Here is a 27,139-nt window from a genome sequence, read left to right on the forward strand (position 1 = left end):
GAGGTTAGGACTGCCCTCGGGAGATAAGCCCGGGCCCCACCCGCCGTCCCGAGAGAGACTGCCGGCTGCTGCAATCGGGACGGTTTGCAAAACCCCTGCTGGCTGAGCTCTGTCACCATCTGAGGTTAGGGCTGTGCCCCAAGATAAAGCCTAGCCCCGCCCACCGGCTCTGCCTTCCAGCCTCACCAGCGGCATGGCCAGGAGACAGAGCTCCTAGGAAGCCCACTCAGGGTCTGGAAGCCTTATTCAGGCCCAGTGAAGACCCCTGCTGCCCGCTCCTCCCCTTCTCTCTCCTCCCCTCCATCCCTAGCCTCATGTTCACACCAATCTCATTACCCTCCTCCCCCCTCCCTCTCCATCTACTCTCCTCACCTTCCATCTTCCATCCTCACACTTCCTCCTCCCTCACCTCCCTTCTACCTTCTCACCACACTCATTCATTCATTCATTTGCTCAAAAAATACTTAAATAACACTTACTCCAGGCCAAACAGTTTGCTTGTATATGGGAGCTACAGGAAAACAAGGAGGACAGTCCCTGCCCTTGTGGGGCTTACAGATTCGTGCGGGGGACAGACAAACATAATACCACAGATAAATACATAATTCCAAATTGTGGGCAGTGCTGTGTGGCAAAAATACAGGGGTGACCAGCAGATAGTAACCAGGGTACCTGACTCAAATGTGAGGGTCGGGAAGGGCTTCTTTGAGGAAGGAATGTATAAGCAGATCTAAAAGGTGAGTTGGAGTCAGTCAGTCAAAAAGCAGGGGTTCCCACAGAGAGAAGTGTTTGCAAAGGCCCCAGGCAGGTCCTTCCCAGTCACTGACAGAGGCTGGGGTGGGGTGGGCTAGACTGAGGGGGAGAGATCAGGTCAGAGAGAGGCTGAGGCCAGATCTCGCACCATGGGATCCAGAGCATCAGCAGGAGGAACCACCTTCCAAAGGAAGAGGACATTTCCTCTTCTAAGGAGAGAGAGGGGTGGCAGCAGACACAGATACAAATGCAGATAGGTCGGTTCTATCTGAGGCTGAGGCTGGCTTCTATCTTCACCGTGGAAGAAGTGACTGCAGTGACCGAGCAGGAGTCTCCGAGGAGGAGGCCTCAGGCTGTAAAATTCTAGTTGCTGAGATTTCTGACTTGGGAGCACCCAACTGAAGTCGATGATGACAGTCAAAGGGTGACAACAGTCTGTCCTGTGGGGTGATTTCCTTCAGTGACCCTTAGCTGCCAGGGAGCAAGGGTAAAGAAGACAAGTGTTGGTTTCATCTGGGCTTAGGGCTTCCCCGGGGAGGCGGGATGGGCAGGACAGACCGGGAAGGGGAGTTGAAGGCACTTACAAAAGAGGGGTTTAGTGGTGAGCCTGGAAACTAAGGCAGATAAGGAGAGATGAAAAGACAGGAAGGGCCAGTGGTTCTTCAATGAGCTTATAGAACAGCTGCAGTGAACCGACTTGAGCAAACAAACCCCAAGGAAAGGAGATCATATCAGAGAGCGGGATGTTTGATTCAGTTATTTCATAGGTGCTGCAGTTTCTGGTGATGATAAGGCTCCCGTATGACCCTAGGAGTGGCTTGCTAAGGTGGAATGGAGAAGAATGTTCGAGATGAGAGGGGGAAGGAACTGAGAGGTCAGCGTGCTGGACGGAGCACCCGTATGGGTGATGACACCACCTAGGACGACTGCTCTGCTCAGCCCCATTCTCTCTCCACATCCCGCGTCCCATGCCCTCTCTTTCACCTCCGCTCCTTCCTCACAACATCCTCTCTCCTTATCCCTCTCATTTCCTGCCTCCACACCCTCTTTCTCACTTCCATCCCCGTCTTCTCTAACCTCCATTCTCCTCTCTAACCCCACCCTCTCTCACTGCCTTCATCCTCTCCTCATCTTCCTCATCCTGTTCTTCTCATCACAACGTTATTGCTCCTCCAAGCTATGCACTTGAGAAGCACCATTGCACAGTAGGTTAAAGCCTGTGCCCACGAGCCTAACTACGTGGGTTCAAATCCCACATTTACCACCCACCCACGCTGCCTAGTTTTGCTGTGCCTCGGTTGTAGAATCGAGACAATAATAATACCTAACTCTTAAGGTTGCCGAAAGAATCACAGGAGTCTCAAGCGCTGGGCACAATGTCTGGGCACAAAGGAAGTGCCAATAAAATGACTGTTAGTCTCATCCCCTCTCCCTGCTTCCCTTCTCTCTCCTCACTTTCATCTTCCACCTCCATCATCCCTCGAACCTACTTCATACCTCTTCAAAGAGGCAGAGATGAAACAGACTCAGCCCCTGCCCACAGTGTAGCAGGGAAACCAGCACAAAACTAAACGTCAGGAGAGTATAATAAATGCTACTTCAAAGATATGAAAGAAATGCCATTGGAGAACAGAGGACATGCACACTAACCCTGCCTTGGGAGTAAAGAAAAGTCTCAACAGGCGGATAACCTCTCAGCTGGATCTTAAAAGATGTGGAAGAATTTACCAGGCAAAGGCAGGAGAGAGGTATTTCAGCAGAACGAACACAAGGTGTTTCTTGTGCTGCTTCTCTGGAAGGTACGAAGTTCTGCACGCATGTGTCGTTAGGATGAGCCCCTCCCCCTGCAGGGGCCCGCCCTAGCTCAGCACGGCCACAAGGGGGCAGCAAAGCATCACGAGCAGCTGCAGACGCCGGCCGAAAAACCTGGAGACAGACTGGAATCTACCACACAAATCCTGACCAGGAGGTTTTATACCCACGTTGGGCCGGTCCAGCCAGGACAAAAAAAGGTTTCTGGGTTTCTGACACTTGGAGAAAAAGACTAGGTTGGTTTAGAGAAAGGACAAGAGTCCCCTAAAGATTTGTGCACATGTTCATAAGAACAGACTAGTCCTCCACTGAGTTCAAATGTCTGTAGAATGTGTCCTCTCTACCTAGTACTTACTGTGAACCAGACACTGTTTCCCGCACTTTACTGAGATATTCACTTACTCCTCATAACAACCACGTCAGGTGAGTACAATCATCCCCATTTTGCAAACGGGAACACTGAGGCACTTGGCCAGAGCGACGCAGACAGATGGCAGCAGGGTTGGTTTGGCTCCAGTTTGGATGCCTCCCTTGTCATCAGTAGTTCCAGCCACAGCTCTGGAAGGTAAAAGTATAAAACCCAGCCTCCTAGGAAGTCAGCAGTCCTTCTCTAAGCTCTAGTCCTTGTCTGTACTGATTGGCTTTGTTGCCTTATGTCATTTCAGCCCTGACCTGCCTCTTCCAAACTTAAGTGACAGGGTTGGGTTCTGTTCCTTCATCCTCAACCTGAAGACGAGGCCCTCTGGGCTGTGCCTAGTGCTGTGGACACAGCTGCCCCCAGGAAGCGGCTCATCCTGAAGGAGTCCAGGATGTGGAGGGAGAGCCACTAAGCCAACAATTATAACAGAGGATGACAAGTGTTGTGTTAGGAAAGGGAGAGGCCTCTCCCCCACAGGCAGGTGTGAAACGTAGGCAGGAGGTGCTAAGAAAGGCTTCCTAGAGTAATCACAGGGAAGGCAGGAATTAGCCAGGCCAGCCCGGAAGGAGGGGTGTCCAGGCAGGGAAGCAGGATGTGAAAGCACAGCATGAGCAATGAAAATAAAGGGAGTTCCGAGAGTTCCGCGAGAACGTCTTTGAACATCTTCTATTAATGTCCATTTTAAGAGTTTGCTTTCCCTCCACAGCATGCCTGTAAGTGGCTTCTGTGAAGGTTCACAGAACTAACACAACAGCCTTTCATAGGAAGTGTCAGTCAACCGACATGTGTTTGTAGAGCACCTACGAAGTGCCCTACCCAGTTGCTGGAGAGACCTCTGCTGGTTTAGAGTCCACCCAGAGGCAATATGAGGCCAGTGAAGTGCAGAAGCCCTGTTTGCCCATCTCCAGTGATAGGCAAGCACCTATAAAGCAAAGAGTCCCCCCCCACACACACACAGACAAACCACTATGATAACATCAATATTTTAGTTCTGGGAAGGTTTCGAGGTTGTCCACTCAGAACGGCAGGGGAGTGAGGATGAGAGATGGAAGATGGTTAGGAGAGTTCCTCCATAGACGAGGCAGGCTCCTCTTGGGGAAGGTCAGTTGAGGCCTCCAGAATGACACTGCCCGCCCCTCCCCCCACCCTTCCCGATTTCTGCCCCCCTGAGAGAAAGCTTTGGCCCGTGGTTCACATCCAACCTCCTGGCAGGAACTGTAGATTTAGTCAACAACACTCAAATCTTGAAAACATAAGCAGGAGCAGTGGAGGGCTATGGAGAGAGGTGGTAAAGAGAGGAAAGCCAGAAGAAGCGAGGCAGGGGAAAAAGGGAGCCACAGACAGGATCCAGGGCAGACTCTGGAGAGACCCTTGAAGATGCTGCTGCTGCTGCTGCTCCTGGGAGCTGCCACGAGCAGATGTCTACACGACGAGACACAGCAGTCTGTGAGGCTTCTCAGGCCCCCTTTCTCCCAACTTCCTCTAAACTTCCGCTCCTCCTCCCTCATCCTCCCTGGCTCGCGTGATCCTCAACCCCTCCGAATCCAAACCTGCTACATAGGAGATCCTGTATCAGATGGAGCTTGGGATCCTGAGGGAGACGGGATGAAAGGGGGATCTCGAGCCCTGGCTGCAGTGAGAGAGGCCGCTCAGCGACTCCAGGGTGTCCTAGCAGGTGAGTGAGGGAACAGGAGTCAGGGAGGGCTGACAAGCAGAGGGCTAGGGAGGAAGACCACCACAGAAAGAACTGGAACTCTAAGATGTTGAGGTGAAATTGACCTCTCATCTCATTAAGTCCTTCCAGTTCGAGGACCCCTGCTTCTGAGTCGAGACCCTGCACAGTACTGCCATGCTGTCTGGGGAGACCCAGATGCCCCAAACTACCACAGGTGAGTTCATGTCATTGAGAATGTGTACAGTACCTCTTCAGGGGTCCCCAGAAACATCTCCAGCTCACCTACAGATATTCATTCTTGGCAGGTGCAGCCTCTTGAACCCAGGGTACAAAGGAGAGACTTGCCTGGGGGCAAAGGTGAGAGAAACGTCTCAGATCCGGGGATCTGAAGATTTCTAGGCTGCCTAGACCTCTCCAAGACCACCAGCATCTAAATTACTTGATGTGCTTCCTGACAGTGCAGATTCCTGAGGCCCCTCTCCCCCGGCAGTTTCTTAGATCAGAGACGGGTTGGGGGAGGACTCCGTATTCTAACCAGCTGCCTAGGTGGCACTAAGGCAGGTTAAAGAGACTCTCTGCCCCTCACTCCTGGTACCAAGTGTCCTACTGCACTGTCTCCCAGTCCATCTGCTAAATTAGATGCTACATTCCACCCCTGGCCAGATCCCCGATGCCCATCTCCGTGGTTATGCCTTGTGGCCGGAGGCGGGTCCCCCACAACTTGTCCAGCCAGATGGGCCTGGGGTCCAAAACACTGATTTTCTCCTGTACGTGCGGGTTGCCCACACTTCCAAGTGCCATCGAGAGGTGAGGTTCAAATCAGATCCCTTTTCCCTGCTCTGCCTATCTTGATCTTAAATATCACGGGAAGGGAGAGGGAGCATAAAAGAAGTTTTTATTAAATTGTACTTATTTGGGGTAACTTGGGGCATGCTGATGAAGTTTGGGAGGGGGCTAAAAACCGTTCCCCAAGCCATCCCTTGGTCCCACCCTGCCGAGTTCCCTGGGCCTGCATTTTCAGGAAGATTTCTTCTTCTTCTTCTTTCTACCTCACTTCCCTCCTTTCCGCCCCTACTTTGTCTGGACCCATCCACAGCCATCTATCATAGCCTATGCCGCCTGCTGCCAGCTGGACTCAGAAGACAGACCCCTTGCTGGTACCATTGTCTTCTGTGCCCAACATCTCACCAGGCCCAGCCTCAGCCATAGTGACATCGTTATGGTGACTGCTGCATGATGAATGGGAAGAAGCAAACAGGTTGGGGAGGGGGGCAGGTCACCCAGCTTCCCATGAAGTGGCAGGACCTACCAAGGATGGAATAGAAGCTGCCTCAAGCTCTAAGAACAGCTGACTGGGCAGAGGGGCCACAGAGAGGCTGGTCAATCCCGCTGCAAATCCAGTCTTCCTTTCTCTGTGCCATTTGTCCTTAGGCTACACTACATGAATTGCTCCACGCCCTGGGTTTCTCTGGACAGCTCTTCAAGAAGTGGCGGGATTGCCCCTCAGGACCCAGTGGTAAAGGAGAGGTCTTCCCACAAGGTCAACCAGAGGGAATCACTACTATCTCATGACCTCCTTCCTTCTAATTCTACCTCACCCTTCCTAAGATTTCCTCTCCTCATATTGCCTTCTCCCCTTGCGCGACTCAGTTAAAGAGAACTGTTCTACAAGGCAACAAGTGACAAGGCGAGATGAGTGGGGACAGCTGCTTCTCACCACCCCAACTGTTAGCCGCAGCCTGGCCAAACACTTGGGAGTGCTAGGGGTCTCACCAGGGGTCCCCTTGGAAGAAGAGGTGAGAATGAGAATACCTTGCGGGGCGGGGATGGAAGGTGGAGGGAGTAGCTGGTGGCAACCAGCTACCTCCTCCAGCAGGGCCCACTGTCTTCACACTGGGAGGCCCGGCTGCTCCAAGGCTCTGTGATGATTGCCACCTTCGATGGTGCCCAGCGCACTCGACTCGACCCTATCACCCTGGCTGCCTTCAAAGACTCAGGCTGGTACCAAGTCAACCACAGTGCTGCCGAGGAGCTTTTGTGGGGCCAGGGTGAGAAATCAGGGGGAACTGCAGAGGGGCACTCATGACCCAAGTCAGAGAGAGATTGGAGAAGATTGTCTGCTGTTCAGGTGTAACTGAAGCTGTAAGCATAGCCGGCACTGAAGGATGTTTGGGGCTCTCTTTGTTCTGAGGGTTCTTTCTCTCTCGTCCTATCTCTCAAGCAGGATCTGGCCTGGAATTTGGCCTGGTGACCACCTGTGGGACCGACTCCTCAGACTTCTTCTGTACTGGCAGGTGTGTGCAGAGCGGTTGAGGGGCTGTCCAGCTGTCAGTGATCCCCTTGTCACACTACCATCCCTTCCACACAGTGGGCTGGGCTGCCACTACCTGCACCTGGACAAGGGAAGCTGCTCCTCAGACCCCACGCTGGAAGGCTGCCGCATGTTCAAGCCCTTGGCCAATGGGGTGAGTGGACTAGAGAACAGAGAATGAAACTGAGTGGGCCTAGAGAGGAGTCAACTTCTACAACATCCAGACAAACACTCTTCCCTCTTCTGCCCTGCCCTTCAGAGTGAATGCTGGAAGAAGGAAAATGGAGTCCCGCCTGGGGCAGAGAATCCCCATGGGGAGATCTACCATTTCCAGAGTCGTTGCTTCCTTGCCAACCTCACTTCACAACTGCTCCCTGGGGAAAAGACCAGGCAACCCTCTCAGATCCCACCCCCGAAGGAAGTGGAGCTCGCAGGCCGCTGCTACTTACATCATTGCACAGAGAGGGGAGCATACAAGGTGCAGGCAGAGGGCTCACCCTGGGCCTCATGCCTTCCAGGAAAGGCTATTCAGGTGCGTGTCACACGTGAAAGAGCCACAGCACACGGGCAAAAAGAAATGCTCATATGGTGATACTATCCCTGCTTCGATGTTGTTTTTCTTTTTACCAAGTACCCACTGAGTCCATGACTCTGACGTAGACTGTACATTTTCCTTAGAAGGAGGGCTTGAGCAAGTAACTGATGCTATAACTACACCCTGCTGCGCATTTCCTTGCAGATACCTGGGTACTATGGTCTTCTCTTCTGTCCCCGGGGTCGGCTGTGTCAGACTAACGGAGGTATCGATGCTGCTACTTCCCCACCTGTCAGTCCTTCAACCCAAGACCTGGTTTTCCAGCTGGCTTTAGGATTAGCTGGGCCCCCAGACCACTCTCTGGGGAAGGAAGAGCGAGAAGAGTTGACTGAAGCAGTCCTACAGGCTCTGGTGAGCAGAGGAGGCACTGGCAGGTAAAGGGACGATTCAGGCTGAGGCTTTATACAATGGGCTAGGGAAAATGCTTACATCCTTTACTTCATAACTGTCCTCAGAAGACTTCCTGCTATCCCACTCCTAAGCCTGCACGTGTCATGAGATGGACTCTTCCAGGGACTGTCCCTCCATTAAGAGATCCAAATGTCCACTTAGGTGCTACTTCCATGGCCCCTTGATTACCACTAGCCTGCTGTTCACTGTGCATATGTGGAAGTCCCCTGGCTGTCAAGGGCCTTCGGTTGGTATGCTGCACAGGACCTTGACCCTGACTCTCCAGAAGCAGCCTCTAGAAGTATATTATGGAGGAGCCAGCTTTACCACAGAACACAGCAAGTAATATTCCAAATAATTTTCCTTCAAATTCCTGGACTCTAGATGTTTGAAATTACATTTATTAAGCACTCACTTATGTGTATACTGTCCTAGACAAGACTATTTATTATTTCAGAAGGATCCCTAACAGGGCCACCTCTCCCTCCCACAATAATGGAGTTCCCCCATCTCTAGGCCATAGGGATCCTAGTGCCCTTCCTTTCTTAAGCACTACCCAGGCACCATGTCTAGCAACCTAAACAGCATAGTCTCTTTCCTTAAGCCACTTCCCTCAATGTCTAGTTAGGTCACCTTCCAAAAACTTAAGTTGCTGGAAGACTTGGATCTTGGTCTTATTCCTACTTTTAGGTTCTATATTTCCTCTTACTGATTTCCTGTTTGGCTGTTTGGATGAAGCAGGGTTTCATGAGTTCTTTGTATTACAATAAAGGTAAAGCCCTTCACCTCCTAAGCTTGGGCATTATTCCAGGCCAAATATTACCTCTATGTTCCCAGGTTTCTGGTTACCTCGGACCATAATCCTTCCATGACCTATGTAGGTCTGTCCATGGGACTCTGCCTAATGCTGCTTCTCCTAGTGGGTGCACTGGGAACAGTGGCCTATAAGAAACGAGCTACTCTTCAGGTGGGACCATCTGCCCCTTACCATTCACCAGGGCTCCAAAGCACAACAAGGAGCCCAGCTGGAGGAATGAGGGAGGTGTGATATTACCCAGAGCATGGTGGGAGGCAGGACAGAGATTATTTTCTTGGGAGACACCCAGATGGAAAGTTGATCTATTGTCTACACTTAAGTTCTACTTTTCTCAGAGTGCCCTTCTCTGGATATCAACTTTATATTAGCTTTGCAATGAAAAAGAAGTAGAGACTCATGGTTTTGAAGATTCATTCTTTATTTTGATAGAAAAAAATAAACTCTGTAACCTGTAAAGAGTGTCACTTGTTTTCACATTGTTGTAGAGCAAATTTACAGAATAGGGACATCTGCTACCAGCTCCAAGGACAGCAAATATGCTTTAGAAAAAAAGTCACTGCTATTTGGAGTCAAACAAACATCAGTATGGAGAAGTGTGTAGTAACCAATTATCTCCCTCTTCTGATTTTTCCATAATTTTACTGAATCATCACTAGGAAAGCTGGTGGATGGGATGTCACATAATTATGCCAGACTCTGGTAAGAGTGGTGAAGCCAGTCATCTGAATCCAGCTAAGTTACAAAACGTGACTTCCTATTATCCTTCTCTCTTGTTTCTGGAGGAGGAGGGCTCTACTTTAAACCCCCCATGGGCCAGCAGTAGGCTTGAGTTATAAAGTGTAGGTTCCTTTGGTTATAGTTACAAAAGAAGCCATTAAATTCTTCAGGGTCTGTCGCTTGCAAAGAAGCAAGCTAGGAGGCAGATGGCTGATCTGGATTTGCTTAGATGGAGAACATGTACACCAGGAGTCCAGTTGATAGGCTGTTAATGTTGAAGTAACCAGGCCTGTACTGGTCAGTGAGTTCAGTCAGCTGATCGGGGTACCATCCCCAGACCTTTAAGTGACACATTTGAACTTCTCATTGTATAGTTGTGGCCTTGGCTCCAACAGCTGTGGTTATATTCTTTGATTTTAATGCCTATCAGTCTTTACCAGCTGTAGCAGCCACTGCTTGGTAAAACTTTGCCACGAAGTCTGGCTCACTGACCTCCAGCTGCCTGACAAATTCATTGCGCTCCTGCTCTGCCCAACCTCGAAACCACTGATCCCAAAGACGTAGCTGGCACTCAAAGATACAAGGTGGTCGGTTTGCTCCAGACACACTAAGCTGCTCCAGACCTTCCAGCAGTGGCTGTAATTTTCCTGGCACTGCCTTAGCTACCAGGTCCTGTAGGAAACGTTCACGCTGGGGACCTGACCAACTGGCAAACCAGTGAAGAATACACTTCATCTCCTGGGAAGTGACGTAAGACATTGGGGGAGGGGAAGAGTTAGTAATATTGTCTGGCACCGAGGGTAAGGGAGAAGGGAAGGAGAGCGGTATTGAAGAGGAAGATGACTCCAGTGGCATCCTGAAACAGAAAAGCACTGTTATGTACTCTCTAAACAGAACAAAGTACAACTTCCCAACAACAAGGAATCTTATCACGTCAATCAGCATTTACAAAGAAAATTAGTTTTCACCAATTCGATCTATAGGAAAACAGCAGAGTCCTTTATTTAGACTATCATCCAACTACTTTAGAGAAGTCACCCAAGAATAACTTCATTTCATCTATGCCAACCTTCCTCTCCCTTTTTCAAACCCGCCCCAACCACTGCTTCCCGCCATCACTCTTATAAAGAATCTAAAAATAACCAACACATTTCTTACTTATTCTCTCCTGCCTACTTCTATGTTCCAGGTCGAGTAAAGAAAAAAAACCATGATTAATGTTGGTCCACTACCTCCTCCCTAAATGAAAAAAGGTATATGTTTAAATCTAGTGCATGCAACTGCTCAGGGCCTAGAGGCTAATCATTCCAGAGCTAGCAACAGTGGGAAAAACAAGAAAAAACTTCATATATGATGAAAGAGGCTTCTTGGCAATGTGCATAGAGCATCTGAAATACGCCAAGAACTTCATAACATCCATTACTTCCTTACATTTCCTGTAAAGCCACAGGAAAAATTAAAGAGCAGAGTGAGGGCGCCTCTCCCAAAATAAAATAACACAGTAAGAAAAACAGGTGAAGCCACGTGTTTGTTCAAGACTGAAAAAAGAGTCTAGTTGGTTTGGTGGCTTAGGGATCTGACAAGTGTTATACTGCTGTAGGTGTGCGGCAATTCATGTCTTAGAACAATTTTCCTTAACGTCTGTTATAAATGCCTGTTGACGCCGACAGTGATTTGCATCACTAATACAACTGGATGGTCAGCCAACTTGAATAGTTCTCGAGTCCCACAGTGTGAATTTCTAACAATGAAAACCTGAAACTACTTGTCTATGACCTATTTTACTGTTTGTGTTTCTTCTGCTGCAAGTTGGAGTATTTGTAGTGACAAAGAAAGGAACCTCTAGGCAACTAACATCAGTTCAGTACCAACACAGTCCAGGGTGGCTGCCTTTTTCACAATGGCCCTACAAAAAGCAATTCCTCCTGAAGGAACTTTACTCCCTCATTCGGAGAAACGAAGAACTTTTTCCAAGTCTTGCGACATGGCTTCCACGGCAAACTCAAGTTCAATGATCACGAACTAGTTCACAGTGTGGGTCCAAACACACGGCGCTGCCACTTGCCCCTTTACAAGCCACGGAGCCTGGCATTCCGAGGTCCCAAGGAGCAACGCAGCCTTAGACGGGAGCGACGGGGATTCAGCGGATGGGAGGCGGCAGCTGTTTCCGCAGGGAAGAGAGCAGGAGGCTTGCCCTACCAGGGTAACCCGCACACCCCGAGTCTGGCCCGGCCCAGGGAGGGACTTCTACCCCGCTTACCTCCCTTTTCTTCTCACAGGGCACCGGGAGACCGTCACAAGAGAACTTAGACTCCGACTACAGCAGCCGCTTCCATGTTTCCTGAAAACCCAAAGCAGGGCCAGCCGGGCAGCCCACGCACTTCCGCTCCCGGACCAGCCCCAAACACCCAAGCGCCTTAGCGCCTCAGCGCCTCAGCCCTAGGTCCGGAGATAGCCGAGTAACCCCGATTATGGTTATGCCAGAGTCGAGGGCTTCCGAACAGATTCGATTCAAAGCCTCGGTACGACGAAGATAACCGAGCTCTGAAAGCAGGGCGAAGGAGGGGGAGAGGCTGGGTGGATGGAAAGAACCGATTGGTGCCGATGTGGAGACGGAAATACCCGAGCAGTTCCGGAGGAATCCGGGGAGTTCTGAGTGGTAATCGAGGGGTTGACTATGGCAGTGGGCGGGGTCGGCTCAGTACGTTCGAAGGGCGTTGGCGGAAATTACCGAAGATGCCCGAAGCCGTCGGGACGGACCCGAGTACCTCACGCAAGATGGCGGAGCTGGAGGAGGTGACTCTGGACGGGAAGCCTCTTCAGGCGCTGCGGGTGACCGACCTGAAGGCCGCGCTGGAGCAGCGAGGCCTAGCCAAGAGCGGGCAAAAGAGTGCCCTGGTCAAGCGGCTCAAAGGGGTGAGGAGACGGCGTTGCTGGGGTGTCGGAGGGGAGCGGACCCGGTAGAGACGAGTCTCTGCCGCGGCGCAGGCGCAGTATCCGGGCTCGGCGCGAGCTCGCTCAGGCCGCCAGCGCGAGCCTCCGGATCCGCGCGCACGGGGGTTGGGGAGGCTCGCGCTGGAACAGAGATAGCGCCGGTTCCCGCCTTAACGGCAGCGGCGCGAGCCCAAAATGGGAGGGTGCGCGCTACTCTCCCGGAGTGTCTTAAGCTCCTTCCTCCTTCCCCCACCCGCTCCTTGTTTGTGTCTGTGGTTTCGGCGCATGCGCTGCAGAAGGAGTTAAATCCCACTACAACCACCGGCGTTGCTGGCCTGAGGGGGGCGAGTTGGGCTGGGTCGGTGTTAGGGGTATGGTTGGGCGGAGGGCTTGGTGGGGTTGGTATCGGTATCCGGAAGAATAGGACTGGGGTAGGGTAAAATGTCTGCTTGATTAGATTAGGAGGTGAGATGAAGAGAAGACTTGACGCAAAGGGACTTGTTTAGAGAGGGGTGAATAATTTATAGGGCATCCAGAAGCAGTTTGGGGTGGATAAGAGTTTGGTGAATATTGGTGAGAGACGTCAGGCAGCTTGATATACGTTGGGTGTGTTGAATCGGTTTGAGGAGATTAAGATCGGATTGTCTTGAGAGGGGTGGGTGATTTGTGTGTACCTATACGTGTGGTGTAAACGGAGAGAAGGTGAGGATGTCTTGGTGTTAATTACGGTTAGTTAGGATACGTGGTGGGTAGTACAGATTAGGGCTGGGTTGGCTCAAGGGTTAAATTGGCAGACCGTTGCTTATACAGAAGCTGACGGTTTCTTGTGTGTGTGAGGATTGGGTCAGACCACAGTTTACAGAGTCTGTGGTCATTTTGTTCTGTAGCCTTTTCTTTGAAATTTTTATAAATTTGATAAATCTAGGTGCCACTCTGTTGGAAACGATACACGTTCACTTAGCTAGATCTAGTCTTGGGTAACTGTTTGACCAAGTAATTCAATCACGCCAAAATCAGCAGCCCCATGTTGGTTTCATGTATTTGAAGCTGATTGGAGTATTTGAAGTGATTTTACCTGCATGGCCAGATTGGGAAGGGGGCACTAGTCAGAAGTGCAAAAGATAATAGGCATCATAGTACTGGTTCTGTCACTGTCACTGATTTTATTGCTTTGCCAGGTCACTGATTTTCTCTGTGTGCCTGCATCTGTACATTTTGGAGCAGTAACCATGGCTACCTTTAAGGGTCTTCTGAAGATGAATGAGAACAGTATTAGTAAAGGGCTTTTAGGTGCCGGGAAAAGGAGTACAGTTTGAGTGTGTCTGGTTAGTCATTGCATTTAATGAAGAGCTTGGGGGAGGGGTGGGTGTTTTTTCCCTTGGTTTCTGACTTTTGCCCTTCTCTATACCAGGCTCTAATGCTAGAAAATTTACAGAAACACTCAACACCCCATGCTGCATTCCAGCCAAATTCCCAGGTAAGAAAGAAGGTTCATTAGATGTGGGCTCTTTGAATGAACAGACACATGGAAGGACATGGTGTTGTATGTTAGGTGCTTAATTCCCCACCAATATTTTCCTAACTTCCCTGGGTCAAAAATGTTCTCATACCAGGACAGTTGAATTCTAATAAAGGATTCAAGAACAGAATCAGAGGAGCTGTTAGTTAATTTCTGGTATTTGAAATGGTGTGTGCAGAGAGACGGGGCTCCAGTTAAGTGTAGTATAGGAATCTGAAGTCATTTATTTGCCATTGATTTTGGAAAAGTAGTTGATGTCTTTGAATGTAGATATGAAGTAGACAATGAGTAGGGCAGTGTAGGAAAATGCTTGCTGATCAAGAACTCTTGTGTTGACATAGATTTTCCAAAACTTCCATCCTTTGGAAATACCCACCATTATTAGTGTTAATACTAACTATGCAGTTACTCCTAAAAATCATTAGTTGCTCTTTTACTTAGGGCAAGAAACTTAACCTTTGGAGACCTTGGTTTCCTCAATTCTCCTATATGTAATATGAGAAAAGGTTGGACTAGATCCATAGTCGTATAGCTGTTCTCTTGGGGTTTTTGTGGAGCTGCTTTTGGGGACTTCCTAGGGAAGATGCCTTCTTTCCAAGTGAGCAGGAGTTCATGCTCTCCTGTTAAAGTAGGTTGGGTCTGCTTTTATCTGCTTTGTATATTGAGTTACTGTAAGATTTCTTTAGGAGAAATCATTCCACAATTTTTTTAAAAAAACTAAAATTCTTAGCATGATCTCTTAAGATTCTTTTCAGCTTTTAGAATCTTTTCATTATAGTGTGTCATGCACTTAAAGGAAAAATCCGGGTCTTTGTTAGGGCAGTGGTGTGCAGCTCTGGTCCTAGATGAAGTCCCAAGATACTGTGGGAAGAGAGCCTTCCTACTTCCTTGTTATCACCTCATTAAGCTGTAAGCATCATAATCTAGCTAGCTTACAGAGCTTTAGTGAAGTACTTTAACAAGCATAAGAAACTGCATAAGCTAATCCGTTTATGATTATATTTCTGATGCCTGTTGCATTTTAGTCTTTGAAACTTTGCTTTTATTAACATAGGATTTTTGCAGTGAACACGTATATTCTCTAATACAAGTAACCCACATTTTGTCAATGTCCATTGAGTACCAAGACACTCATCTCTACTTTAGGTGAAGATAAGCGTTTAAAAGTGCTTAGGAAAGATGAATAATAGACTAATAACATAGAAGGTATTTATTCAGATTTTTTTCTTTTTTCTGGAGCTCTAGTAGGACTTGCTAAGCAAGAAGCTTCTTGAGAGGAAGACTTGTGAAGAGAAAGCTGAAGGGCAAAAGACTGATGTGGGAGTCTCTGTTTCAGACTAAAATGGGAAAAGGGATTAAGCTCCTGGATTTTAAGTATTGTTACCAAGGATTTCTTCTCAGCCAAAGAAAATGGAATTAGAACTCTGTGTAAAAGCTGAATGGACACCCCTTTTCTTAGTCTCTTGCTTTCGTACTTTTAAGTACTGTACTTGGATTTTGGGGATGTTTGACAGAATATTTCCTGGGTACTTGAAGATTGATCTTGTGTATCAACAAAAGATAAACTAGTGCTTTTTTCCTTTCAGTTTTTGATATTACTAAAAGGAAAAATTAGATTATCTTTAGGGAATATTTTAGATTACCTGAAAATTCAGATTAAAAAGCATAATTTTATAGGAATTTTGATTTAAGTTATTAGTGCATCACTCTTTGGTTGGGAACTGAGTATTTAAAGTAAAAAATTGTGTGCAGTTTCTCTTCTTGCCATCTTTTATGAATCATAGGGCTGTTTAGTTTGGTCCTCAGCATAGGACTAGCTTAGAAAAGGGCCTACCAACATTTTGATTACCTTTCTTAGGTCCAAATGTAAGGGGTAGACCTTTGCTCCATGGATTTTTCTTCCTTGCATTTTCCTGGTTTGCTTTCCTAGACTTTCTTTTTCCATGTCCTCTACACAGATTGGTGAGGAAATGAGCCAGAACAGTTTCATAAAGCAGTATCTGGAAAAGCAGCAGGAGCTACTTAGGCAGCGTCTGGAACGTGAAGCTCGAGAAGCTGCAGAACTTGAAGGTAAGCCCAGATTGTCTCTTCTTACAAGGAGTTGTTGGTTCTTATTCCTGTCATTGTGTAAATGGGCCTGTTTAACTAGGCAATTTCAAGAATAAGTCAGACTGAGATTGCTGCTTACTTGCTTTGGTAGTTTATGGAACCAAGTGAGTTACTATTTACCTTTTATCAGGGAAGAAGACACTTAATTGGACTATCTTGTTAGAAGAGGATTCCTGCCAACAGGAAGAGTTATAAGTAAATTAAGCTACCCTTTAGATGAGGTAGAGCTTAATCCTAGGGAGTTTTTCTCTATGTACAGTGCTCTTTTTAGTATATATTCTGTATCTGTGACTTTGCCTGACCTCCTTCACTCCTCTACATATTCCCACATGCTGAGCCCTTCACTCCCTCCCTGCCCCGACCCAATCTGTGCTTTGCAGAAGCTTCAGCTGAGTCGGAGGACGAGATGATCCATCCTGAGGGAGTGGCTTCCCTGCTGCCTCCTGACTTTCAGAGCAGCCTGGAGAGACCAGAGCTGGAGCTCAGCAGACATTCGCCCAGTACGTATCTCCCTCCCCACTGTGCTGTTTTGTCAATCCTGCATAGTTGGTGGGGGGAGGTAGTAAGCCTCCATTAAAGTCCCAGTGAAATTCTGTGACATTGATATTTGACATCTGTTTTTTGTGGAAATTATGTCCTTTTCGAAGTCTGCTTTCACCCCTATGTTGTGTTAACCTCTGAGTGTCTTTTAAGGCCCTATGATTTTTCTTCTCATCAGTACCTCTTTAACCTCCTCTATCTCTGAATTTAGCAACAGTCTCAACTCTTTTTCATCTCTTCACCAGTTGTATATATTATGTGTTACACACCCAGTCATCCCTCCAAATGGGCATCTGCTACAGTTTAATTCAGTCAACGAATTACTGAGTGCCTCTTGTATGCTGGGCATGTGCTAGGCACCAGGAGTAGAGAAAAAGACAAATTTCTGCCCTAGTGAAACTTACAGTCTAGTGAGGAGATGGACATTAAACAGATTATTACATAATTAATTACAGTTGTGCTATGTGCTATGAGAGACAATGCAGAGTTGGTTTTTTTAAAAAAAAATTTATTTTTGGTTAGGAAGATTGGCCCTGAGCTAATATCTGTTGGCAATATTCTCTTTTTTTGCTTTTCTTTCTCCCCGAAGCCCCCAAGTACATAGTGGTATATTCTAGTTGTAGGTCCTTCTAGTTGTGGCATGTGGGACGCTGCCTCAGCATGGCCTGATGAGCGATGCCATGTCTGCGCCCAGGATCCAAATGGGTGAAACCGTGGGCTGCAGAAGCAGAGTATGCAAACTTAAGCACTTGGCCACAGGGCCAGCTCCATACATACCTAATTTTAAAACCACAACTCTGAAACTCTTATTTGACCTGTTTAACACATTTATCTCTGGCCGACTTTGTACATGCCTTTTTTTCTTCCTTAAAATAAGGTTTATTTATTCAGAGCATATATGTCCATGCTGAAAGCCTGTTATTCACCACAAAGTATCTTTTGTATGACTTTAAATATATGCTTATAACTCTTGTATTTAAATTGAAAAGAAAACAACAAAGAGAATGTTTCTTATACAGAATTGCAGTGATAAAGGCAAGTACTTGGGATGGCTAGGCCTATGAATTTTAGCTGTTTATAGTACTTGAGAAGTGTCTGGGAATCTCTTCTGTAGGTTTTTCCCTCCAGAATGTAGGCTTTTAACCTTTTAAAAATGTTTGTTTTCTTGGGGCCGGCTTGGTGGCATAGTGGTTACATTCACGCACTCCAATCTGGCAGCCCGGGGTTCAGAGGTTCAGATGCAGGGCACAGGCCTACACACCACTCATCAAGCCTGCTGTGGCCGCATCCTGCGTACAAAGTGGAGGAGGATTGGCACAGATGTTAGCTTAGAGACCATCTTGCTCAAGCAAAAGGAGGAAGATCAGCAATGGGTGTTAGCTCAGGGCCAATCTTCCTCACCAAATAAAAAAATAAAAATGTTTGTTTTCTTATTACAAGAAGTAGTATATTCATTAAAGAAAATTTGGAAAAAGTAGAAAAAACAAGTTTTTTAATTATCCAATAGTCCTACAAATTAAAATAACCACAATTGATAATTTTGGTGTATAGTTTTTGCAGTCTTTTCTTTGTTTATGTATAAGCTTAAAATATCGGCAATATCCAAAGCTTTACCATCCCTCCAACCTGTTTAACTTTTTTTTTTTAATTCTTGAGCATCTAGATGATTTTTTTTTTAAGACGTTATTTTTTTAGAGCGGTTTTAGGTTCACAGCAAAATCAAGAAGAAGGTACAGAGATTTCCCGTATGTCCTGTGCCCCAACATATGCATAGCCTCTTGCATTATCAGCATCCCTCACCAGAGTGGTACCTTTCTTACAATTGATGAACCTACCTTGACACATCATAATCACTCAAAGGCCATAGATACCCTAGGGTTCATTCTTAGTGTTGTACATTCTGTGGGTTTGGACAAGTGGATGATGACATGTATCCATCATTATAGTATCATACAGAGTATTTGCACAGCCCTAAAAATCCTCTGTGCTCTGCTGTTCATCCCTACATCCCTCCCCACCGCCAGCCTTTTTCTTTTTTGTTAAACTATAATAATTCAGTTTATTCCCCTTATACTTCTAAAGGAGCTTTGCCTAAAATTCATAAATAATATCATCTTTTTGTTTGGTTTTACTCATTTAGTAATTTAACCTATTCAGGTCATTTAGTTATGAAATTATTGATTATTATAGCCACTACATTATTTATTAATCTCTTATGGATTATTCTTCAGATATTTGCTAAAGAATCTGGCATGTCACTTATGTATCTTAACCATAGATCCTGCACACACACTCATAATGCAAGTTTTTATTCACTAAACCAGATATGAGATGGCTTAATTTCAGAGATCCTGTTAATCAAGTGATCATAAAGTTTTACAAAATATGTTTAGTCTTGTAGTTCATTTTATAAGTTTCTTCTTTTCATTACAGAAGCAAAGACTAGTTCATTTTAGGTTGTTGGGATGTAGAAATAAGAGAGAAGACCTTGGGTTAGCGCTCCCACCATCTGCCTCATTGCACTAGTTTAAATGCTGTTTGTGTAGAACATGTGGATCATTTAAACCCTTTGCACTGTGTTAAAATTGAGTCCAATCTAGCTGAGTAAGTATCTAGAAGATAATTATCTTTAGGCTGTTTCCTAAACTGGTTCTCATCAATATTTGCATTGCTATTCCATGTAATAGTTTAATGCTGGTAGGAAACTTAGAAATCTTCTGGTCCATCCCCTCCTTTTTGTCAGTCAAGACGTTGAGACCCAAATTATTTAAGTGATTTACCCACAGTTACCTTCCTTCATGAAATGTGAGTGAAATTTTTTTCCAGTTTTACATGGAGTTATTCTTTGGAATGACCTAGATTAGTGGTTTTCAAGCTTTCTTTTAATAGTGGAACTTATTTTTCCTTAAAAAAAAAAACAACTCACCTTTAGCTCCATATATAAAACATAATTGAGAGGACCCATTTGTGAGGCCCTGTCCAGTTGGCTTGAAGTAACTTCTAGGAACTTTAGGGCCCTGAAAACCATTCATCTAAGTACTTATTTTATGAGGTGGTTGTTTTACAACTGGTATATTAATCATAATATTTTGGTCAAAACTAGTGGTAGCAATGGGCAATCCAAAAAAATGGACACTAAACATAGTGAAGTCTTGAGCTTTGATTCAGAGTGACAAAACATTTTATAGAAATAAGTGCAGTTTGTATGCGTACATTCCTGCTAGATAATTTGAAGCCTCTAGTAGTTATTTTACATGTATTTGAGTTATTTGTAATATGTGAATTGGCTTTGAGACATTAAAAATTTTCCGGACATGCACAGCAGGAATTATCAATAAGACTCTGACCCTCAGGGCTTTATATACTCTTTGATTCTGCATACAAGTCAAAGAAATTGATATAGGTAATGTATTGACCAGCTCATATGCTATGATTGATTGACTTTTAGAAAGCAGCCTTGAATGAATGTTCACGTCTTGAGTCTGAGTTGATTTTCTTTCATTTAATAGGAAAAAGCTCCTCTGTTCCTGAAGAGAAAGGTGAATCTGATGATGAGAAACCAAGGAAAGGAGAAAGAAGATCTTCCAGGGTCAGACAGGTAACCAGATACCTCCCAAAGCTTCCATCACCTCTGGGGTAATGCTTTGAACATCTCCTCCATTGCTTCTTCCTCAGACTCTTTCGGACTTGATGTCTCTCTAGATTTTTATGCAGTCATGTTTTTCCACTTTATCATCTTTTTTTCATTTTTCGTTTTCTAATTTAGATCTTCTCTGACCTTCCGATTTTTAAGTAAATAGATAAAAAATAAAAGTAGCTTGTGAAACTTAGCCTGGTCTGAATTCCTAAAGCACATTATTAGAAAAGATGTAATTAATTATTCAATTAAAACCTCAAAGCTCTATGATATGATGTTAAGTGAGCAGAATACAGAAGTATGTGTGTACTGTAATGATGACTCTGGAAAAGAAATGATGGGAAAAAAATATACCAAAATGATAAAAAAAAATCATATTAAGTGATAATAGGCCAGTCCCCCCACACACAGTTTCTAGATGTTCAGTTTATGTTTATTTTTAAAACCTCAAGCTAAAAAATGAACTAGTAGCAGTTTCATTATTGTACTTCTTTTGGTCACTCTATTTTGAGTCCTGTAAGAGCCCATGTCAGTCCTGCTTGTCTACTGTCACACTTCTTTCTGGTTGCTCAAAGTGTATGTCATTGAGTTTCTTCTTTCTGTGTGTGTCTCATGAGGTACTTTTTCTCCTCTGTTGATAGTGAGCAAATATACTTGGAACCATTGTATATCTTTTCTTTCAGGCAAGAGCAGCTAAACTCTCTGAGTGCAGCCAGGTTGTTGAGGAGGAAGAACATCAAGAAACACCTTCCAGAAACCTGAGGGTCAGAGCAGATCGAAATTTGAAAACAGAGGAGGAAGAAGAGGAAGAGGAAGAGGAAGAAGAGGAGGAAGAAGAAGAAGAAACAGATGAGGGACACAAATCTAGGGATGCACCAGTCCTGAAGCAGTTTAAGAAAGAAGAGGAAGAGGAGATGCCCATTGCAAAACCAGAGGAGATGATGGATGAGAGACCCCAAACCATAAGATCCCAGGAACAGGAGGGATTAGAGAGAGGAGGGAGAGTTACAAGGTCCCAGGAAGAGGCTAGAAGAAGTCATCTGGCCAGACATCAGCAGGAGAAAGAGATGAAAACAGCTGCTCCCCTTGAGGAAGAAGAAAGAGCAATAAAATCTTCAAAAGACTTGGAGGAAAAATCAAAGTCCCCTTCCCCTCCTCGATTGACTGAAGATCTGGAGAAGACCCCTCTTGTGCTACAACCAGAGCAAACTGCCAGTGAGGAGGAGACTCCCCCACCTTTACTTACCAAGGAAGCATCTTCTCCACCACCTAATACACAACTCCAGAGTGAAGAAGAAACAGAGCCCATGGAAGGCCCAGCCCCCCCTGTCCTCGTTCAGTTATCTCCTCCTAATACAGATGCTGAGGCCAGGGAGCTATTAATATCTCAGCATACTGTCCAGTCGGTGGGAGGCCTATCTCCTTTGTCAAGTCCTGCAGACACCAAAGCAGAATCTCCAGTAGAGAAAGTGCCCGAGGAAAGGGTCTTGCCTCTAGTTCAGAAAAGCACACTAGCTGAATCCTCAGCCCAGAAGGGTCTTGAAACTGAATCAGAAAAATCTGCTCAACCACTCCCTCTAAAATTCGAGGAATTAGCACCCTCCAAAGGGATCCCTGAGCAATCTCTGAAACAGCCTTCTTTGGAACAGAAGGAAGGCAGAAGGGCTTCTCATACCCTTCTCCCAAGCCACAGAGTAAAACGATCAGCTGACTCCTCCTCTAGCCGGTCCTCCTCGTCCTCATCTTCCAGTTCTAGATCAAGATCTCGCTCTCCTGACAGCTCAGGCTCTCAGTCTCACTCACCTCTGAGATCCAAGCAGAGAGATGTGTCTCGGGCACGTACTCACGCCAACCCTTGTGGTAGATCCAAGATGGGCTCCAGATCAACATCAGAGTCCAGGTCACGTTCCCGTTCTCGTTCACGTTCAGCGTCAAGCAACAGCAGAAAAGTAAGTATGGGAGAATCCTGGTTGCATTGATGTTCTGTCTGTACTCCAGTGTTTTTCAACCCTGGGAAAACCTACCATGATTTCTGGCAGGAATAGGAAAAGTTTCCTTTAGTCCCCAGTTCAATGATTACTTTCCCCTCACTTCAGAGTCGAATTTTCAATTAATTGATCCCTAAATACAGTCTTTTTCATTTTGAATCTCTGTGATTCCAAAGAATGTTGAATCCATTTACCCATCTCCTCCACTAGACTGGCAACTTCTTGAGGGTATGGCCATGCCTTCTTATGTGTGTGTCCCAGGACCCAGCACCTAGTTGGGACTTAATAAATAATTGGTTGAGTAATCTAGGAAGTTAGGGAGATCAGTAGCTCAAACATTAATAAACATAGGGACAGAAAGATCCAGAAGTATTAAATTGGGTCAATGGATGTTGGAAAACTCAGTGATCTAATGAATGTATACCATATAAAATAATTTGTCTTATATGTTTCATTTCTTCAGTCTCTGAGCCCTGGAGTCTCTAGGGACAGCAGCACCAGCTACATTGAAACCAAAGATCCCTCTTCTGGTCAGGAGGTTGCAACTCCACCAGTGCCACAACTGCAGGTCCTTGAGCCAAAGGAGAGGACTTCTGCCTCATCCTCTATCCGAGTGAGGCGTATGAGCCAACCTGAGCCAGCTGAAAAGCGTGTGACCCAGAGGTTACAGCCTGAGCGGGTAGGCTATTATGCCCCCTCCCTAGAGGGAGACAGAAGATTGGGTGTGATTTTCCTTGTTTTCCTAGCTATAAAACTAGAAGGTCAGTATGGACAAGGTTCAGCAGAAATGTAGGAGGTTGGGATACCTGTTAGATTCCACTTAACTCATCTCTGATGCCCGGGTTCATGGACGCTCCACATTAGGCTGAGCAGCAGGGTTCTCATCTCCACGGCTCTCAGGGTCATTCTTCCTCAGAACGTCTTTTTTTCTGGCCAAAAGGAAGGCTTTTCTCAGTCCTCTCAAAAAGAATTCTTTTTTTTTTTTTTTTTTTTCCTTTTGCTCCCCAAAGCCCCCCGGTACATAGTTGTATATTCTTCGTTGTGGGTTCTTCTAGTTGTGGCATGTGGGACGCTGCCTCAGCGTGGTCTGATGAGCAGTGCCATGTCCGCGCCCAGGATTCGAACTAACGAAACACTGGGCCGCCTGCAGCGGAGCGCGCGAACTTAACCACTCGGCCACCGGGCCAGCCCCTCAAAAAGAATTCTTAATAAAAATGATTGCTGGTGTAGAAATTCTTTAAGCAATATTCAATTCCACTTTTTAAATGAAACAACGAAGGCCATGTGTGGAGCTGGTAGTGTGTCTGTCCTGCTCTGCCTTTATCAGCTCCAGGTTAAAGAAAAGGAACCAAGCAGATTTAAGTACGTTGCTATGTTTGTTTTGCTGTGTTTGTCGTGACAGGGGAGCCCAAAGAAGTGCGAAGCTGAAGAGGCAGAGCCACCAGCTGCCACACAGCCCCAAACCTCAGAGACTCAGACCTCTCGCCTACCGGAATCAGAAAGGAGTCATCACACAGTGTAAGTGATATATCTCACCTGGGGTGCAGCAGGGAACAAGGAGTGTGCCGTAGTTCTTTGCTCCCTGGAGTTCTTTGCCTAAGCAGTCTAGTTTCCTTTTAAAACATGAAGGCAGAGCTTTATCTGGACAAAGGCTAGGCTTCAGTTACTGTGTTGGGCGCTGCCACCAGAACTCTTGAAAGCGATGATGAGAGCATAAGGAAACCCGTATCTGGAATCGTCTGACCAAAATAATCCCTTTAAGGAACAGTCAGCGGAGGCTTCTGTTTCCAAATTCAAGATGATATAAGGGAGTTGACTCGGCATCTTAAGTCAATCTTTAACTCACATTTACCAGCTCTAGCTGAGCCTGGGAACACAGTTTAATAAAGGATACTGAGTCTACTAAGAGGCACAAGAGGGTGCTGGTTTTTAGTGTCTGTATTTTCCCTGGTTATTAGCTGTCATTTTATTAAGCACAGTCTGTCTTAGCTCTTACAGCATACAGTACAACAAAGATGAAGTCCATATCAAATCGGAAGTTTATTCCTGGGCCCCTAGGACCCTTGGATTGATGTTATCATTTATACAATTAATGTGAGTTATTTACTCCTATAAAAATACTCTTATATCAGTTTAAATTTGTAATTGAACAGGTATGTCATTCATTATTCTGAGTTAGGTGTTATAAATTAAGAAGCCATTGAAACAAATTCCTGACTTCAAAATCTGATGGGAAATGAACAAGAAAAGCATTGTGAAAATAAGATGGCTTAGCTTTAGACTTCAGGAATCCTGTTCTACTGTGGGGAGTGTCCTTTGTAGACAGTTGGCCTAAAGTTGTTCCATGATTGTTTTTATGTCATTTTAACACTAATACTACCAGTATGATTTTTCTTCTTTATGTAAAAGCCTAATAATTTACACTCTTCTGAGAGCTTCAGACTATCTTTTGCCTGTGATTTTGGAGGGTGGTGGGCAGGTGACATGATTTATTATCTCATTTCCTTATGACTTTAATAATAGTTTTGTGCTCCTTACTATATAGCTTTTGCCTTGGGATATACCCTTGCTACTGTCCCTTCTAATATTCTTGCCTCTGCTGCCATCTTGTGGCCATTACATTTTTGGTTTGAAAGCCAAAAGTTCACTCTGCTTCCTTTGAAAAGTTTTTGTTTTTCCCTTTTGGGATGGGTACATTATCCTTTGGAGAAGGGTTTTTCTTCTAGGACCATAAAGTGAAAACCCTGCGGATTCTCGAAGGTGTTCAGGATTCCCCAGCTACACCATCGATGAGGAGATGGGGTGACACCTTCCCTTCCATATCCATCAACCAGAGATAATACCTGCCTCCGCTCCCTCATCCCATGGGGGTACAGCATGTCTTTTGTATAATGGCAGTTTCGAAGTAGGTGTTGACAACCTGCTACTAAGTGGGCCTGAGGAACTGCCTCCTGTGCACCTTGAGAAGCATGTAATTTTCTGAAAAGCTCCTTTCTTGCCTAAAGTTCTATGACATCCTGGCAATAGAACAGCGCTTCATGATGTTTTGAGGCACCTTTATTTCTGGACTTTGCATGCAAGTCCAGAGCAAATGAAACTTGGAGTCATATACAGGGTTTTCCTTCCCAGGTAAAGGTGGCTTTGATCTTCATTTTATAACTGAGGTAATCTAGTCACATTGATTCTGGCAAGGTGATAGGCAAGTGGCCCTTGGGCAGATACTGAGATTGTCCATCGTTGCCTAGGCAAGCTTTAGTGGAGCAGCCTATAGGTTAGAAATGCAGTGTGAGCTCAGGACTAGCTCACACACGTCCCTCTTACCTGCTTTCCTTCTGCCTGCTTTCCAGATGGTCTATTCAGCAGCCTAACAAAAAGATATGCCCAAAGGCCTAAACACATAGGCTATTCTGGCATTGGATTTGGTAAATGAATCTTTGAGAAGTTTGCCTACATTTCTGGAGGCACTGCTACAACTGGTTCACAACACTCCTTGTCTTTCACCCCTCTAGAGTCTAGGGTTCAGCCTGGTGGCCTCTGGAGCCCTGGCCAATTTTAGAAGTGGGATCAACAGTGCTAAATGGAAAAGACCATTTGTGGCTTAACCTTGGGTTTCCTGTCTGTCTCAACAAGAAATCACGTGACTTTAAAAAAACAGAGCTAGGGCCTATTGATTCAGTAACGTGTTAAGAAAAAAAATAGGCTTTACTTCGAGGACCTCTCACCACTTGGAAGAAATTGCCTGACTTTTTTGCTGTGCTTGGTTAAACCCGTTCTGATTCTGATTGTGCTCTGAGGAATTCTAGATATGAGGTAAGGTGCCTTTTTCATTGCTTGGAGCAGGAATTTGTGAGCCCTCAGTCCTGTTTCACTTGAGCCCTGTTCCAAAATCCAATCTTTTGCCTGCTATGGATAAGCAAAAAGGTCTTCAAACAGCAGAAAATAATGGTACTCTTTTTACATTAAAAAAATAGAGGGAAAAAAAGAAAAGGAGAGAAAAAGTTTGTGTGGGCAAATGTATCATGTAGCAGCAGTTAATTCAAACCTGAATTTTGCTAAGTACAACCTTCCTGTGTGCACAAACCTCGCAAGCAATAGCAGCTTTGGGTTCTTGGCACTATGCTTATTTGTCCTTTTGCCTGAGCAGGAGGAAGGAAATGACCCTTTAAGCCATAGGACAGTGTAATTGCTGCTCCCCAGGAGACCTACAATGCTAATATACCAAATGACGCATATTTAAAAAGTAGAATTTATTGTCATCAGTAGAGTTTGCTCACTGAGAAATTGGTATCTAAGGACAGCCCCCCAGCATCATACTGTCCTTGATTGTCCTATAACTAGTGTACTCCAGAGGGTATTCTATATTTAAATCTCACTGCTTGAGGGTAGTCACATCCTACCATTTCTTACTAAATTTCACATCAGGTCCTTAGCTCCTCATGAATTTTCTACAATAACTAAAATTCAAACATATATGCCTATAGAAACTTCCTTCTCCATTAGCTTCTCTGAATCTCATTCATATTCAGATGTGAACTATAGTGTGATGTTACCAGCCTCCAAGTAGTTGTGTCCTTTTCTTCTGGGTTACAGATGGTTTGCGTGTTACTTAATTGTGGAGAGAGATTCCCCCAACCCCAACCCCCATGCAGTTTCACATTTTTCAAAGATCAGAAACATTTGTGCAGGAATTTAAATAAGTGGGAAAGAAGATGCCTTTTGTCTCAAAGAGACTACACAGAAAAGCTGTGTGGAGCTCTGACACATAGTTGACAACGCTTTGGGACTGGTCCTACAAGTAGATTGAGTCCCCTTTGGGGGCAGTTTCAAGAATTCCTCTTTTTCTTATGAAAATAAAGTCTTGGGAATTCTTGGATCCCACAGAATTGATTGTGGGGAAATAGGCAGCACAAACTTGCTGTGTCTT

General features: G+C 45.6%; 2 protein-coding genes across 6 annotated transcripts in view; both read left to right on the forward strand.

Moving 5' to 3' along the window:
- The first annotated feature begins 4,360 nt into the window (after window positions 1-4,360).
- CIROP (ciliated left-right organizer metallopeptidase) lies at window positions 4,361-9,002 on the forward strand. The gene is made up of 13 exons (XM_046652693.1): window positions 4,361-4,658; window positions 4,788-4,872; window positions 4,964-5,015; window positions 5,755-5,880; window positions 6,090-6,174; window positions 6,309-6,454; window positions 6,532-6,706; window positions 6,883-6,952; window positions 7,027-7,123; window positions 7,229-7,501; window positions 7,709-7,938; window positions 8,117-8,296; window positions 8,792-9,002. Exons 1-13 carry the CDS (start codon window positions 4,361-4,363, stop codon window positions 9,000-9,002), a joined length of 2,028 nt encoding a protein of 675 aa, XP_046508649.1.
- Window positions 9,003-12,063: 3,061 nt separating this feature from the next.
- Window positions 12,064-27,139, forward strand: part of ACIN1 (apoptotic chromatin condensation inducer 1) — a 28,470-nt gene continuing 13,394 nt past the window's right edge. For 4 of the 5 annotated variants that reach the window (XM_046654743.1, XM_046654745.1, XM_046654744.1 and 1 more), the window contains exons 1-8: window positions 12,064-12,404; window positions 13,834-13,899; window positions 15,900-16,011; window positions 16,431-16,550; window positions 20,100-20,188; window positions 20,911-22,176; window positions 22,679-22,894; window positions 23,618-23,733. In XM_046654743.1, the coding sequence (XP_046510699.1) occupies window positions 12,093-12,404; window positions 13,834-13,899; window positions 15,900-16,011; window positions 16,431-16,550; window positions 20,100-20,188; window positions 20,911-22,176; window positions 22,679-22,894; window positions 23,618-23,733 (2,297 nt within the window). In that variant the 5' untranslated portion in view covers window positions 12,064-12,092. The remainder of the gene's footprint in view (window positions 12,405-13,833; window positions 13,900-15,899; window positions 16,012-16,430; window positions 16,551-20,099; window positions 20,189-20,910; window positions 22,177-22,678; window positions 22,895-23,617; window positions 23,734-27,139) is intronic. The other variant, XM_046654748.1, reaches the window with a different exon arrangement.

The sequence above is a fragment of the Equus quagga genome, chromosome 2 (assembly GCF_021613505.1).
Source record: "Equus quagga isolate Etosha38 chromosome 2, UCLA_HA_Equagga_1.0, whole genome shotgun sequence".
In the NCBI taxonomy this organism is placed as follows: domain Eukaryota; kingdom Metazoa; phylum Chordata; class Mammalia; order Perissodactyla; family Equidae; genus Equus; species Equus quagga.